Source organism: Dama dama, chromosome 11 (assembly GCF_033118175.1).
Source record: "Dama dama isolate Ldn47 chromosome 11, ASM3311817v1, whole genome shotgun sequence".
NCBI lineage: Eukaryota > Metazoa > Chordata > Mammalia > Artiodactyla > Cervidae > Dama > Dama dama.
This window is the reverse complement of record NC_083691.1, coordinates 88,651,928-88,665,950: the sequence shown is the minus strand read 5'-3', so window position 1 is coordinate 88,665,950 and position 14,023 is coordinate 88,651,928. Positions and strand designations below refer to the sequence as shown.

General features: G+C 43.2%; 1 protein-coding gene across 2 annotated transcripts in view; it reads right to left on the bottom strand.

The window, feature by feature from the left end:
• Positions 1-1,718: 1,718 nt before the first annotated feature.
• Positions 1,719-14,023, bottom strand: part of SRD5A2 (steroid 5 alpha-reductase 2) — a 48,115-nt gene continuing 35,810 nt past the window's right edge. The window contains exons 3-5 of one of the 2 annotated variants that reach the window (XM_061156312.1): positions 12,232-12,333; positions 9,504-9,542; positions 1,719-3,635 (exon numbers count right to left, since the gene is read on the bottom strand). In XM_061156312.1, the coding sequence (XP_061012295.1) occupies positions 3,499-3,635; positions 9,504-9,542; positions 12,232-12,333 (278 nt within the window). In that variant the 3' untranslated portion in view covers positions 1,719-3,498. Of the gene's footprint in view, positions 3,636-9,391; positions 9,543-12,231; positions 12,334-14,023 lie in introns of both variants that reach the window. The other variant, XM_061156311.1, reaches the window with a different exon arrangement.

Below are 14,023 nucleotides of genomic sequence, written 5' to 3'. Positions count from 1 at the left end.
CACAGAGTGAGGGGAACAGTTTCCCCCCAAAGCCCACAACAATCTGTGCATCTGAACTGGGGCACCGCAATTAAGCTCTGGCTATTTTTCTCCTGCAATACTCTTCAGAAATCCAAATGGCAGCCCGTAAAGGGCAAGAATCATGTCTAATTCAACACTATGTCCCCACTCCTCACCACTTTCATATCATAAGTATCAAGAAGCAATTGCTGAGTGTGTTCAGGCCTCAAATCCACACCTATCTAGGAGGGCTCTGCTGGGCCTCTCTTATAAAAGCCTGCTGTGCTTAACGAAGAAAAGAAGACTTCTGACCCTTAAAGGGACAAGATAAGACCAGCTGTGCAACACCTTGGAAGGCATTTAACACTGGGTTTTAGTGTCTCCATCTATAACACGAAGGGGTGGAACTAGCTGATGTCCCAAATGTGTTTTATCTCTTTAATTCAGAAAGCAAACAAAACATTACAACACCTCCTACAGGTCAATAGGAAAACATTCCCTCCGTGAATGTTTCAGCAAGAGCAAGACAGAGTAGCTGGTTAACTAAGCCAGTCAAATTTTAGCCCCGATTTGAAAGAAAAAACACTCCACCTAAAATAACCGTATTTTTGTTGCACTTCAGTGTTAGGAGAAAAGGGAAATATGTTTAGGGATGAGCATACCTTCAGACTTTTATTGTATTCCTTCTGCATGCATATCCTAGACCTAAACAGAGAAATCGAGTTAAAAACAGTAGCCCTAGAGCACTGAGAATACTTCAGTTATCAAGAGAATATTTAAAATTACATGAAGTTGGGACTTCCCTGGGGGTCCAGTGGTTAAGACTTCACCTCCCAATGCAGGCAGTGCTAGTTCAATTCCTGGTCAGGGAGCTAAGAGCCGACATGCCTTGCAGTCAAAAAACCCAAAGCATAAGAAACTGTAACAACTACAGCAGCAACAAAATCAGAGCATAAACTAGAAGCAATATTGTAATAAATTCAATAAAGACTTTAAAAATGGTCCACATCAAAAAAAAAATCTAAAAACAAATAAAATTATATGAAGTTTATTCTACCCTATATTTAAATTAAGAAAGTCCTTGATCATGATAAATTGTAATTATGAGTTTCTTAAATTTCAAACATGTGAGTTAGACCTAAGCATAATAAATCAGTTGTCCTAATCAAAATTCTAAAGAGCACCCTCTAGTGGCAAGAACATGAAATTGCTGAACAGCAGTTTTCGTTCTCAGATTGCACACACTGAGCAAATAATAGCTACCATTTATTCAGCATTTATTACAAATCACGGCTGGGTATTATATATAGTAATAAGATAAAGGATTTCATAAAGGCAGTTTTAAGTGTTGCAGAGAGAACTGGAAGTCATTTCACAGAGGCCAACCTACACCTTAAGATTGATTTCACTGAGCGTGGTTTCCCCACTCCCCGGTGAATTCCTGAACACTTGGAGGGGCATCCAGCCTTAGTACATTCTCCTGCACCTTTATTGCACCTGCTTGGAGTTCTAAGCTGTGGTTGACAAGCTCTATAAGTCATATTTCTCTTTTATTTTCAGCTCAGGGCCCTTAATTTCAAGTTGGCAAAATAGAGAAGGAAGAAAGGAAGCAACACTCAGGGAAAACAAAACAAAACAAACAAACAAAAAAAAAAAAAACACAGAATAAAAGGGAACAAACACAGCTCAACACCTTATGAAAATATTTATAAGTTTGGGGATCTTTTAATTTAAAAAAAACTTACTTATCCATAATTCGAGAGTTATTTAAACAGCAAAACATGTGTATAAATGATTACAATTTGTATTTTTCAGTCATATACATCTTCAGATCTTTTGAGTGTCCTGTGTATTTTAGCTAGTGAATTTCTGCACTTAGCACTACATAGGATGAAACTGGTGCTCACTTCTCAAAGAGATTTGCTAAAGATTACCAATGCTGGACACAAACCTAGACCTGCAGAGACAAATATCATCATGTATTCTGATTAGGAGGGTTCAGTCCCTTCCTTAGAGAGCCCAAAGTTTCAGCATCCACTTGAGGGTGACACCCCCCTCCACTGAGGTTGCAAATTCTGATGTCTACCAGCTGACCAGTCCCAGTTCTTGGCAGGCTCCACAGGCCCAGATTCTCCAATGTTCTAAAAGAAACTGGAAAATGAAGAAACCTCCTAATTTTTAAATTTTGGAAACTTTTAATGTAAAAAGAAAAAGAAAACCAAACTATGTGTAAAACACTGTTGGGGCCAAACAAAGCAGGTTGTCTGCCTAGAAGTGTCCCTCTGGTTGTGAATTCCAGCCTCGGCTCCCAGGACTTCTAAGGACTGAGGTTCAAGGCACCTCTAGGGGATTCCTTCTTGAACAGATCCTAAGGATTGTGGTGCAGAAACTCCAGAAGGGAAGAGATGCTGGGTGCTTCTGAGATGCTTCACCATCACTGTACATGTCTGGTCAAGGGAAACAGCATACACTCTAACTCGGTATTTTCCATTGTCTGACACTCTCGTTATTTGGCTATTTCCACCAGTTTCCAGGGCTTCTCTTGTGGCTCAGATGGTAAAGAATCCGCCTGCAATGCAGGGGACCTGGGTTCAATTCCTGGGTTGGGAAGATCCCCTGGAGAAGGGCATGGCAACCCACTCCAGTATTCTTGCCTGAAGAATCCCCATGGACAGAGGAGTCTGGTGGGCTATAGTCCATGGGGTCACAAAGAGACGGACACGATTGAGCAACTAAGCACATACACACACCAGTTTCCAAAACCATGAGAGTTTGCAGTCTATAGGTAAAATACTTTCTCTCTCCCTCTGTGGTCAACCAGAGTCATCTCTTCTTCTTTGTGGTCATTAAAACCTGACCTTTGGTAAATTCCACACCAGTTATCTGTGTTAGCCTGTGTATGGTATCTCTAATGGGGACTGTGAAATCTTCAGGAACACAGAGCTACTAAGACAATGCACAAATTTGAAATGGGGTCAATGTATTGTTGCATCTTCAGCAGAATGAAGAGAGGGCTCCTCTGCTCAAAGTCTACTTAATCATGTCACATCTTTCATAATTAACTAAGGAAAAGGAGAGGTGAGTAGGTTTTCATTTGGGGGGAGAATTGCTCTGGGTCTGTGCAGCTTCGGAATTTAAATTGCTGCTAATTTGTATGGGAGTCAAATGTGTACTTTAATAAATTCTATAAGCAATGCCCTCAACTCAAAGCTTTCTCAACTGCAGAAGTCTTAACACTGATATAGAGTAGGTATAAAGCCACATGTACTTGGGCCATTCAAAAGAAAAAACACATAGGGAAGTTTGCACTTTATAGGAGGAATAGCTAAGAAGCAGGTATCTCTGCATTAAAAGGTGGGGCCTTATTCTTCAACAGGAGAGCAGCACAGAGACCCCCAGCGGGGTGGGAGGAGACACTAGGGGGACCCATGCAGACTCCTCAGGCCAGCTGCCAGGACGCCACACTACTATTACACATACACAGTGGGACTTTGAAAGTTACAGGTTCAGCAGCTTGATGGTTTTCAACAGGATCATGGGAGCTTTGTTCCCTTGTTCTTTGGTTTCTTTAAAAGATGAATGGAATGAGGGCTCTCCGAGACTTGGGGTAGTCATCAAACATCTTGAGGTAGAATCTAAAAGATAAAAGAAGAATAATTATAAATACAATCAAGCGGTGGTCAGTGGTTGAGGTTTGATCTGTTTGAAGTCCCTGTTACAAATCAGCCTGGAGTTATTTGGGACTTGACTTTTCCAGGTGGCTATCTGTCTATCTTCTTCCTCCCTCCAGCACCCTATCTCTTGCAAATGTTGAAGCTTCTCATGTTGGGAAAGAAAAAACAATAGCCAGAGACCGGCAGTAGTGGTTGTACCACATGATAAGCGTACCTGATGCCACTGAGTTACATGTTTAATATGGTTAAAAGGGGAAATTTTGTTATGTATATTTTACCCAGTAAAGAATATATAATAGCCAGAAAGAAGTACTCAGTGGATTCAACTGAGGCATACAGGAACCAGAGATCCCAAAGAGCATGGTCAAGGTTAACTCTAGAGAACTGGTCAGGTTCCCAGGTAAAATATCCCTTCACAAGGCCTGGGGGAATGCCAAAAGAAAAAAAAAAAAAAAAGTTACCTTGTATTGTCTATTGAATTGTGTGTCCTCCAAAACATAGGCTGAGCTTCTAACTTCCACTACCTGAGACGGTGACCTTATTTTGAAAATAGGGTCATTGCAGATATAATTTATTAAAATAAGGTCGTCCTGGAGCAGGGTGGGCCCTTAATCCAATCTGACTGGTGTTCTCATGAGAAGGGAAAGAAGAGACACAGAGACAGACACACAGTGGGGGAAAGCCTTGTGAAGACAGAGGCAGGGATGACAGGGATGCAGCTACAAGCCACGAACACCAAGGAATGCCGGCCACTGCCAGAAGCTAGGAAGAGACGAGGAAGGATTCTTCCCTTCAGCCTTCAGAGAGAGTGTAGTCCTCCCACACCTTGATTTCAGACTTCTGCCTCCAGAACTGTGAGAGAATACATTTCGGTTCTTTAAGCCACTCAGTGCCTCTATGGGCAGCCAAGGGAGACGAACACGTCTTGTAAAAATGGCTTTCTCTTTAAGTGACCAGGCTGTTCTCTTAACTAGGTGAAGCTGGTATCTTAAGTTATCATTAAGTGGATACACTCTGTTCAAGTATCATAGTTTGAAAGGGCGGGCACACAGTGTTAATATGTCACGGGAGGTGGCTGGTTTTCCATGCAGTGATGTGGGGTCTGCTGAGCTGCCTTTCACAAACCCCAATGAGCCTTGTAAAAGTGACGCCCTCCAGCCTTCCCTCTGAAGCGTCAACACAGCGGGACAGGGCCTCAGTTTGGATTTTGCTGTCGCCCCAGCTAGAGCCCTCTGGTAGAACTGCTGCCTCCCTGAGCAGGCCCAGCACAGTCCACACTCAGCAGTCTTCTACTGACTGCTGCCCTGTCCTTACCCCACTTCTCTGACTCTGGTGGGCAACAGGCCTACCTGAATGGGGGAGAATTATTTCACTCACCCCCTTCCAGGCTGGGGACCCCACCGGGGCCCTTCTCTACCAAGCCCAGGAGAGGGTAGGAATGAGTCATGAGCAGAGCTGCTGTTTCATTCATTTCTAGAAGGTCTCTGCATAAATCCCATTCCAAGGAAAAGAGCCCATTCTTAGTTAAGCCTTCAAGGCTATGAAATTGATCATTAGCTGGACTAAAATGCTTATGCAGGAGCCTAAGAGTTTCCTTCAGGGTCCTGATTCCAAGCCCGTTCTCCCTTTGGGCATCCTCCCCACTCCCCTGCCCCACTCTGTGTCCTGGAACAACAGGCTTTCTCTTTCCTCTACCCCCACTTCAGAAAAGGGATCTGAAACTTGTCTTTAAGTCCTAATAGCAATTTAGTGTGTATTTCTTTCCCTTTCAGAGATACTTAACTTTTTGTCCCCACCCTATCGCGGGTGCAGGGATTAGGAAGGAGGTGGAAGCTGATAAAACTTCAAGCTAGACAATAGTAGGTGAATGCTAAGTCTCTTCAGTCATGTCCAATTCTTTGTGACCCTATGAACTATAGCCTGCCAGGCTCCTCTGTCCACGGGAGAAGGGTCTATCTCCTGCAGTTGCCAGAATTCCCCAGGAGGTGGCACAGCCCTGAAAGTGTCCCACACACAGGTATCACACAGAATGGCTGGCCTATCTTCCCAGGAGAAATAAACACAGAAAGAATGAAGAGACAGAGCCAAAGCGAAAACACCACCCAGCTGTGGATGTGACTGGTGATGGAAGTAAAGTCCGATGCTGTAAAAAGCAACATTGCATAGGAACCTGAAATGTTAGGTCCATGAATCAAGGTAAATTGGAAGTGGTCAAACAGGAGATGGCAAGAGTGAACATTGACAGTTTAGGAATCAGTGAACCAAAATGGACTGGAATAGGTGAATTTAATTCAGATGACCATTATCTCTACTACTGTGGGCAAGTATCCCTTAGAAGAAACGGAGTAGCCCTCATAGACAACAAAAGAGCCCAAAATGCAGTTCTTGCGTACAATCTCAAAAATGACAGAATGATCTCTGTTACTATCCAAGGCAAACCATCCAATATCACAGTAATCCAAGTCTATGCCCCAACAAGCAATGCTGAAGAAGTTGAACTTGAATGGTTCTATGAAGACCTACAAGACCTTCTAGAACTAACACCCCCAAAAAAGATGTCCTTTTCATCATAGGGGACTGGAATGCAAAACTAGGAAGTCAAGAAATACCTGAAGTAACAGGCAAATTTGGCCTTGGACTACAAAATGAAGCAGGGCAAAGGCTAACAGAGTTTTGCCAAGTGAACGCACTGCTCATAGCAAACACCCTCTTCCAACACCACAAGAGAAAACTCTACATCTGGTGATGGACATCACCAGATGATCAATGCCAAAATCAGATTGATTGTATTCTTTGCAGCCAAAGATGGAGAAGCTCTATACAGTCAGCAAAAACAAGACCTGGAGCTGACTATGGCTCAGATCATGAACCCCTTACTGAAAAATTCAGATTTAAATTGAAGAAATTAGGGAAAACCACTAGACCATTCAGGTATGACATCAATCAAATCCTTTATGATTATACAGTGGAAGTGACAAATAGATTAAAAGGATTAGATCTTATAGAAAGAGTGCCTGAATAACTATGGATGGAGGTTTGTGACATTGTACAAGAGGTAGGGATCAAGACCATCCCCAAGAAAAAAAAATGCAAATAGGCAAAACAGTTGTCTGAGGAGGCCTTACAAATAGTTGAGAAAAGAAGAGAAGCTAAAGGCAAAAGAGAAAAAGAAAGATATACCCATCTGAATGCAGTGTTCCAAAGAATATCAAGGAGAAAGCCCTCCTCACTGATCAATGCAAAGAAATAGAGGAAAACAATAGAATGGGAATGACTAGAGATCTCTTCAAGAAAATTAGAGATACCAAGGGAATATTTCATGCAAAGATGGACACAATAAAGGACAGAAACAGTATGGACCTCACAGAAGCAGAAGATATTAAGAAGAGGTGGCAAGAACACACAGAAGAACTATACAAAAAAGATCTTTATGACCCAGATAACCACAGTGGTGTGATCACTCACCTAGAGTCAGACATCCTGGAATACAAAGTCAAGTGGGCCTTAGGAAGCATCACTACGAGCAAAGCTAGTGAATGTGATGGAATTCCAGTTGAACTCTTTAAAATCCTGAAAGATGATGCTGTGAAAGTGCTGCACTCAATATGCCAGCAAATTTGGAAAACTCAGCAGTGGCCACAGGACTGGAAAAGGTCAGTTTTCATTCCAATCCCAAAGAAAGGCAATCCCAAGGAATGTTCAAACTACTGCACAATTGCACTCATCTCACACGCTAGCAAAATAATGCTCAAAATTCTCCAAGACAGGCTTCAACAGTATGTGAAACGTGAACTTCCAGATGTTCAAGCTGGATTTAGAAATGGCAGAGGAACCAGAGATCAAATTGCCAACATCTGTTGGATCATCAAAAAAGCAAGAGAGTTCCAGAAAAACATCTACTTCTGCTTTATTGACTATGTCAAAGACTTTGACTGTGTGGATCACACAAACTGTGGAAAATTCTTCAAGAGATGGAAATACCAGACCACCTGACCTGCCTCCTGAGAAACCTGTATGCAGGTCAGGAAGCAACAGTTAGAACTGAACATGGAACAACAGACTGGTTCCAAATCGGGAAAGAAGTACATATATTATCACCCTGCTTATTTAACTGATATGCAGAGTACACCATTTGAAATATCAGGCTGGACAAGGCACAAGCTGGAATCAAGACTGCCAGGAGAAATAGCAATAACCTCAGATACGCAGATGATACTTCCTTTATGGTAGAAAGAGAACTAAAGAGCCTCTTGATGAAAGTGAAAGAGGACAGTGAAAAAGTTGGCTTAAAACTCAACATTCAGAAAACTAAGATCATGGCATCCGGTCCCATCACTTCATGGCAAATATATGGGGAAACAATGGAAAACAGTGAGAGACTTTATTTTCTTGGGCTCAAAAATCACTGCAGATGGTGACTGTAGCCATAAAATTAAAAGATGCTTGCTCCTTGGGAGAAAAGCTATGACCAACCTAGACAACATATTAAAAAGCAGAGACATTGCTTTGTCAACAAAGGTTTGTCTAGTCAAAGCTATGGTTTTTCCAGCATTCATGTATGGATGTGAGAGTTGGACTATAACGAAAACTGAGCACCAAAGAATTGATGCTTTTGAACTGTGGTGTTGGAGAAGACTCTTGAGAGTCCTTTGGAATACAAGGAGATCCAACTAGTCAATCCTAAAATCCTGAATATTCATTGGAAGGGCTGATGTTGAAGCTGAAACTCCAATACTTTGGCCTGATGCGAAGAGTTGACTCATTGGAAGAGACCCTGATGCTGGGAAAGATTGAAGGCAGGAGAAGGGGGTGGCAGAGGATGAGATCGTTAGATGGCATCAGCGACTCAATGGACAGAAGTTTGACCAAGCTCCAGGAGCTGGTGATAGGGAAGCCTGGCGTGCTGCAGTTCATGAGGTCGCAAAGAGTCGGACACGACTGAGCAACTGAACTGAACTGAACTGATCTTCCCAGGAAGCCAGCAATGACCTGGGTTATGATCTACAGAAGGTGGGGGCAGGGGAAGGAGGAGAGTACCAGAATAAACCCTGGTATTATATAGAGTCCAAGAAAAGAATTCTGGAGTTTCTAGGGCTCTGTGATTACCTGAACTGTTAGCACTAAATCTAGAATTAAAAATAGCAGCCACACTAGGTTCAGAGCTAGTGCTTTTCCCCACTGACTCTCCATCTGAACTGTGCCTCAGAACTGCCTGGAAAGCTCTGGAAAGTGCGACCCGGGGTCCCACCCATGGAACACACTTGGAGATTGTGGCCAAGGTGAAGGGAAGCACAACTTGTACCTCCTGACTCTTACCTGTAGCCCACAGCCAAACAGCAGCCATCGCCAGATAAGCCTCATAGGAGGGCACAGAGCCTGGTCAACTACCTCACGTGGACACTGAGTGCTTCTCTCTGGGAAGCCTTCTTCCACAAGCATGTGGCTTTGCAAGTCGCCTCAGTGCCACTGTCTATGTGGGATTGTTTTTGTTCATAGGAAGGAAAAAAGTGTCACTGCTGCCGTCACCCAGCTAAATTCCAACTTCAGTGAAAATCCGAGATGTCAGAATTGACCCGTCTGGGTTACTGTGTCAACCTTACCTTGTTAAAAATAAATCTTTTAGGTTTCTAAAAGACCTAAAAGACTCCGTGTTTTAAGAAAAGCCTGTTTGGAGAAGAAAGCTATGTGGACGCGGCCACCTTAATTGAAAAGTTTACCTATGATGATGAAAAGCTCGCAGCCCAAGGAAACAAAGTGAGAAAAATGCAAATGCAAGTGCTGGGAGGGACCAAGAGGCCAGGGCATAGCCGATCCATTCAATGATCTCACCAAGGAAATTGGCTCCAGAAACATATGTGAACAAGCCACCTGTGTGCAGGAAGAATCAACAAGTCAGTCACCTGCGCTCCATTATTGCCATGTTAGAACCCCTTTGCTTTGTTCCAAAACACACAAGGGCACCTAGGTAAATGAGGAGCTGGAGACCGCCCTCACAGTCAGGGGAGTTTGGTGGAATCCTCTTGGGGAGAAGGGAAAACAGTGTCGGCGTCCTGTAGCCCTCAGAACATCCTGGAAGGATGAGGAGTGGCCCAAATCGCTGGACGGGCTCCATCCGGATCTCCAGCAACTGCTGAACCCCTGGCTCGGGGCAGGACAAGGATGAGGTGCAGGAGGTCGGCGCTTGTTTCATTCCGTTAAGTAACATCTCCAACCACCTCTGACCTCAGTCCTTCCCTGGGCACCCACAGTGCCTCAGCCCACAGCACATCCACCATCAAAGTGAAACAACATACTACTGTGAAAATAATAAAAGCCTGAATTGATGTGAGCAGCAGTCCGATTCTGCTTTGGTGTTTGCCCTCCCGCTTCTGCAAAGCAGTACACTCCATTCAAGTTTAAGTTCAGAGTGGGAGCTGCCGGGTTTTTCCCTCCTGGAGACTGGTGAAGTCTGTTTCTACTGATTTTAAAGGTTTCCTTTTCTATCCAACCACTATTTCTGATCTCAAAACTGTATCTATAAATCAACATGTTTCTAATGATAGGAAATATATTTACATTCAATATTTCTGCCCCACACTAACCTGGGAAAGCTTCACCCAAAACAATTTTTCTTTCCATACTTATACAAAGAATATTTTGTTTTTAAACCATTATCTAAAATAACTTAATATTGGGTTGGCCAAAAAGTTCATTCAGGTGTTTTGTAAGATGCTACAGAAAAATTCAAATGAACTTTTTGGCCAATCCAATAGTTGGAAACAAACCTTGACAATCTAGCTTTCAAGAATTTTCTCTGCTCTTCTCTATTTGTCTGGTTACTGAGTGAAGACTTAAAAAATAAAAGACCCTTAAAGTTATCTTCCTTAAGGATGATACTGTATCAGCGGCTCCTGGCCTATAACTCCCCAGGCCTCAGGAGGAACTACTGGCTGGTTGCAAAGAGTCTGTGAACAGTCTGTGAATATAGCAAATGGTATACTTCAACCTACAGTATGTTTTTGTTGGATGTAGATACTGAAAGGATGTTAGCCACATTCAAATTCATTTAAGTATTGCTGAATTCAAAGTTAGCTTTGTCATTATTTTTTAACCATAGACTAATCAGTGGATATTAGTATGTGCTAACATTATGTTATAATTCAGTAATTTTTAAATGTAAATAAAGGGTTGTGTTTACATCAAAAAGGGTAGGAGCCACTGACCTACACAAATATTCACCTAAAAAGTTGGAGAATGATTTGGGTGAATTCACTCCCACCTGCTTGTGTGTCAACCTCACACCCTGGTTACTTGGGAACAGTTAGAACTTCAAATATTCTGCACCTTTATCTCTGAAAATGCACTTGTACTGGTAAGGCTTCCCATCCTAAGTTTTGATGAAGTAAATATGGTCCTCTACATCTTTAAGAACACTCAAGTGGCGGGAAATAAACAAATGCTACTCCCTTACTGCTCACTAGTTAAGTCTAGTGAGACTTCTTGAAGAGGACAAATGTGTTGGTCATGCATGATTTGGCTTTATTTGCTAACCTAGGAAGGATCAGCACTCTACATACAGATGATTGTTAATTTCTTGTGTCAACTTGACCAGGCCATGTGGTACCCAGATACTTCATTGATCATTATTTCTGGGTATGTCTGTGACAGTGTATGGATCAAATTAACATTTGAGTCAACAGATTGAGTAAAGCAGATTGTCTCCCCACCCCACGCCCAAACCCCAGATTGAGAGGCATCAATCCTCTGGAGGCTTGAACAGAACAAAAATTGACTGAGGGAGAATTTGTTCTCTGGTTTTGAGCTGAACATTGGTTTCCTACACTCAGACTGGAACTTACATGGAAGCTCTCCTAGTTCTCAGGCCTTGAGAACTGGAAATTACACCACCTCTTCTCTGGGGACTCCACCTTGTAGACGGCAGATTATGGGATTTCTCAACCTCCACAGCCATGTGACCCATTCCTCATAATAAATCTCTTATCAGTTGTGTGTGTGTATGTGTGTGTGTGTTCAGCTGTGTCCAACTCTTTTGCAACCCCGTGACTATAGCCCATCAGCGTCCTCTGTCCATGAGATTTTTCCAGGCAAGAATCCTGGAGTAGGTTGCCATTTCTTCGTCAAGAAGGTGGCCATTTCCTCCTTCCAGGCTCAGGGATTAAACCCCTGTCCTCCTGTGTCTCCTGCATTGGCAGGTGGATTCTTTATCATTGGGCCACCGGGGAAGCCTATATTCAATTGGTTCTACTTCTCTGGAGAACCTTAATACAGCACATGATAAACCTGAGTGACAGCCTGCCTCCACCTGACCCCAAAACCCACACTCCCCACACTGAGGGTTTCGTGATCGTGAACCTTCCTGGGGGCTCTTCTCTTGCTCTTTTAGGTTCAGACCAGGAACGCAAATGTATTGTGGGGCAGGATGGGACATGGAGGAGAAGTCAGGGACCTACTGGGATAGATTGCATCATCTGTGCCCTCTCTTTTGTTACTCATAGTGAAATTCCTGGGACAGGCTCTCAAGGAAGAGTGAGAATCTGGAGGGCAGGGGAGATGTTACCTTGTGGAATCCTATAGATGATTTCTCCAGGCTTCCTGAGCTGGCGCAATATATAGTCACTGTGAATGTTGATTCCCATTCCCAAAATGAATAAGAAGACACCTTGGCAAAGAAGAGAGGGAGAAGTTAACAATGTGTGCTATTTTGGGTGTTTTCTCACAACCAGAGTGGTTTGTTGTTTTGGTTTTTCTTTTTTTTTTTTTTGGTTTGGTTTGGTTGTTTTCTAAAAAATGAAGGGACCTCAAATTCTAAGAATGATACTAAGGCAAGAGAGGGACGGGGCAATGTACCCTGGTCCCAAATTTGAATGAAACAGCTATGCTGTTTCATAGGCCAAAGACTGAAAATGCACAGTGTCAAGGGATAGAGATGAGTGAGAGAGGAGAGGGAGCCCGCACCATCATCTGACATTTAAATAAATAAGTACAGAAGCAAGTAAATGAATGAATAAATAGCAAGCCTTCAGCTCATTCAAAACAATCAAACTATGGTCAGCAAACTTAACCACCAATTTGAATCCCTCCTCCTTGGCAACCCCCACTCTAGAGGCTGGAAGGCTGAGAAGAGGTCTTGTGACCTAGTTCTGCTGAGACAATGTAAAGGAAAGACTTCTGGAGGTTTCCTTGGAACTCTTGCTTTTCTGATAAAGTGCGCAGGTGGGACCAGTGCCCCTACTGCCTCCCTCTTCCTTCGTGGCTAAGTGTGATGCCTGGAGCTACAGGAAATGTCTTGCAACCATGTGGTGACTGTCACGAGGACATGAGATAAATATGTTCAGAACAGTGGAGCAGAAAGTGCTTGGGATCTTAGTGACACCAGGAAGCAACTGAAGGAATACAGAAACCACCTACCTTTGGACAATCTTGTTATGTGAGAAATATAAATTCTTAATTATTTAAGTTACTAAGAGTTGGTTTAAAGCTCAACATTCAGAAAACTAAGATCATGGCATCCAGTCCCATCACTTCATGGCAAAAAATGGGAAAACAGAGGAAACAGTGGCTGACTTTATTTTGGGGGGCTCCGAAATCATTGCAGATGGTGATTGCAGCCATGAAATTAAAAGACACTTACTCCTTGGAAGGAAAGTTACGACCAACCTAGACAGCATATTAAAAAGCAGAGACACTACTTTGTCAGCAAAGGTCCATCTAGTCAAGGCTATGGTTTTTCCAGTAGTCATGTATGGATGTGAGAGTTGGACTATAAAGAAAGCTGAGTGCCGAAGAATCGATGCTTTTGAACTGTGGTGTTGGAGAAGACTCTTGAGAGTCCCTTGGACTGCAAGGAGATCCAACCACTCCATCCTAAAGGAAATCAGTCCTGGGTGTTTATTGGAAGAACTGATGTTGAAGCTGAAACTGCAATACTTTGGCCACCTGATACGAGGAGCTGACTCATTTGAAAAGACCCTGATGCTGGGAAAGATTGAGGGCAGGAGGAGAAGGGGACGACAGAGGATGAAATGGTTGGATGGCATCACTGACTCAATAGACATGAGTCTGGGTGGACTCCGGGAGTTGGTGATGGACAGGGAGGCCTGGTGTGCTGCCATTCATGGGGTCACAAAGAGTCAAACACAACTGAGCGACTGAAATGAACTGAACTAAAGAGCTGGTTTTCTGTGACTTATTGCTCAGAGCACTACTGACTGATATATCTACTCTTGTGGAAGTAGTTAGAGAGCTTGGCAAACTGCTTTTCACCACTGCACACTCCCCTTCCCCATTCACAGGCACAGAAAGGTCTGAGATGAGGAGCGCCAGGACTGTGCGTGCTAGGTCTTATGCCA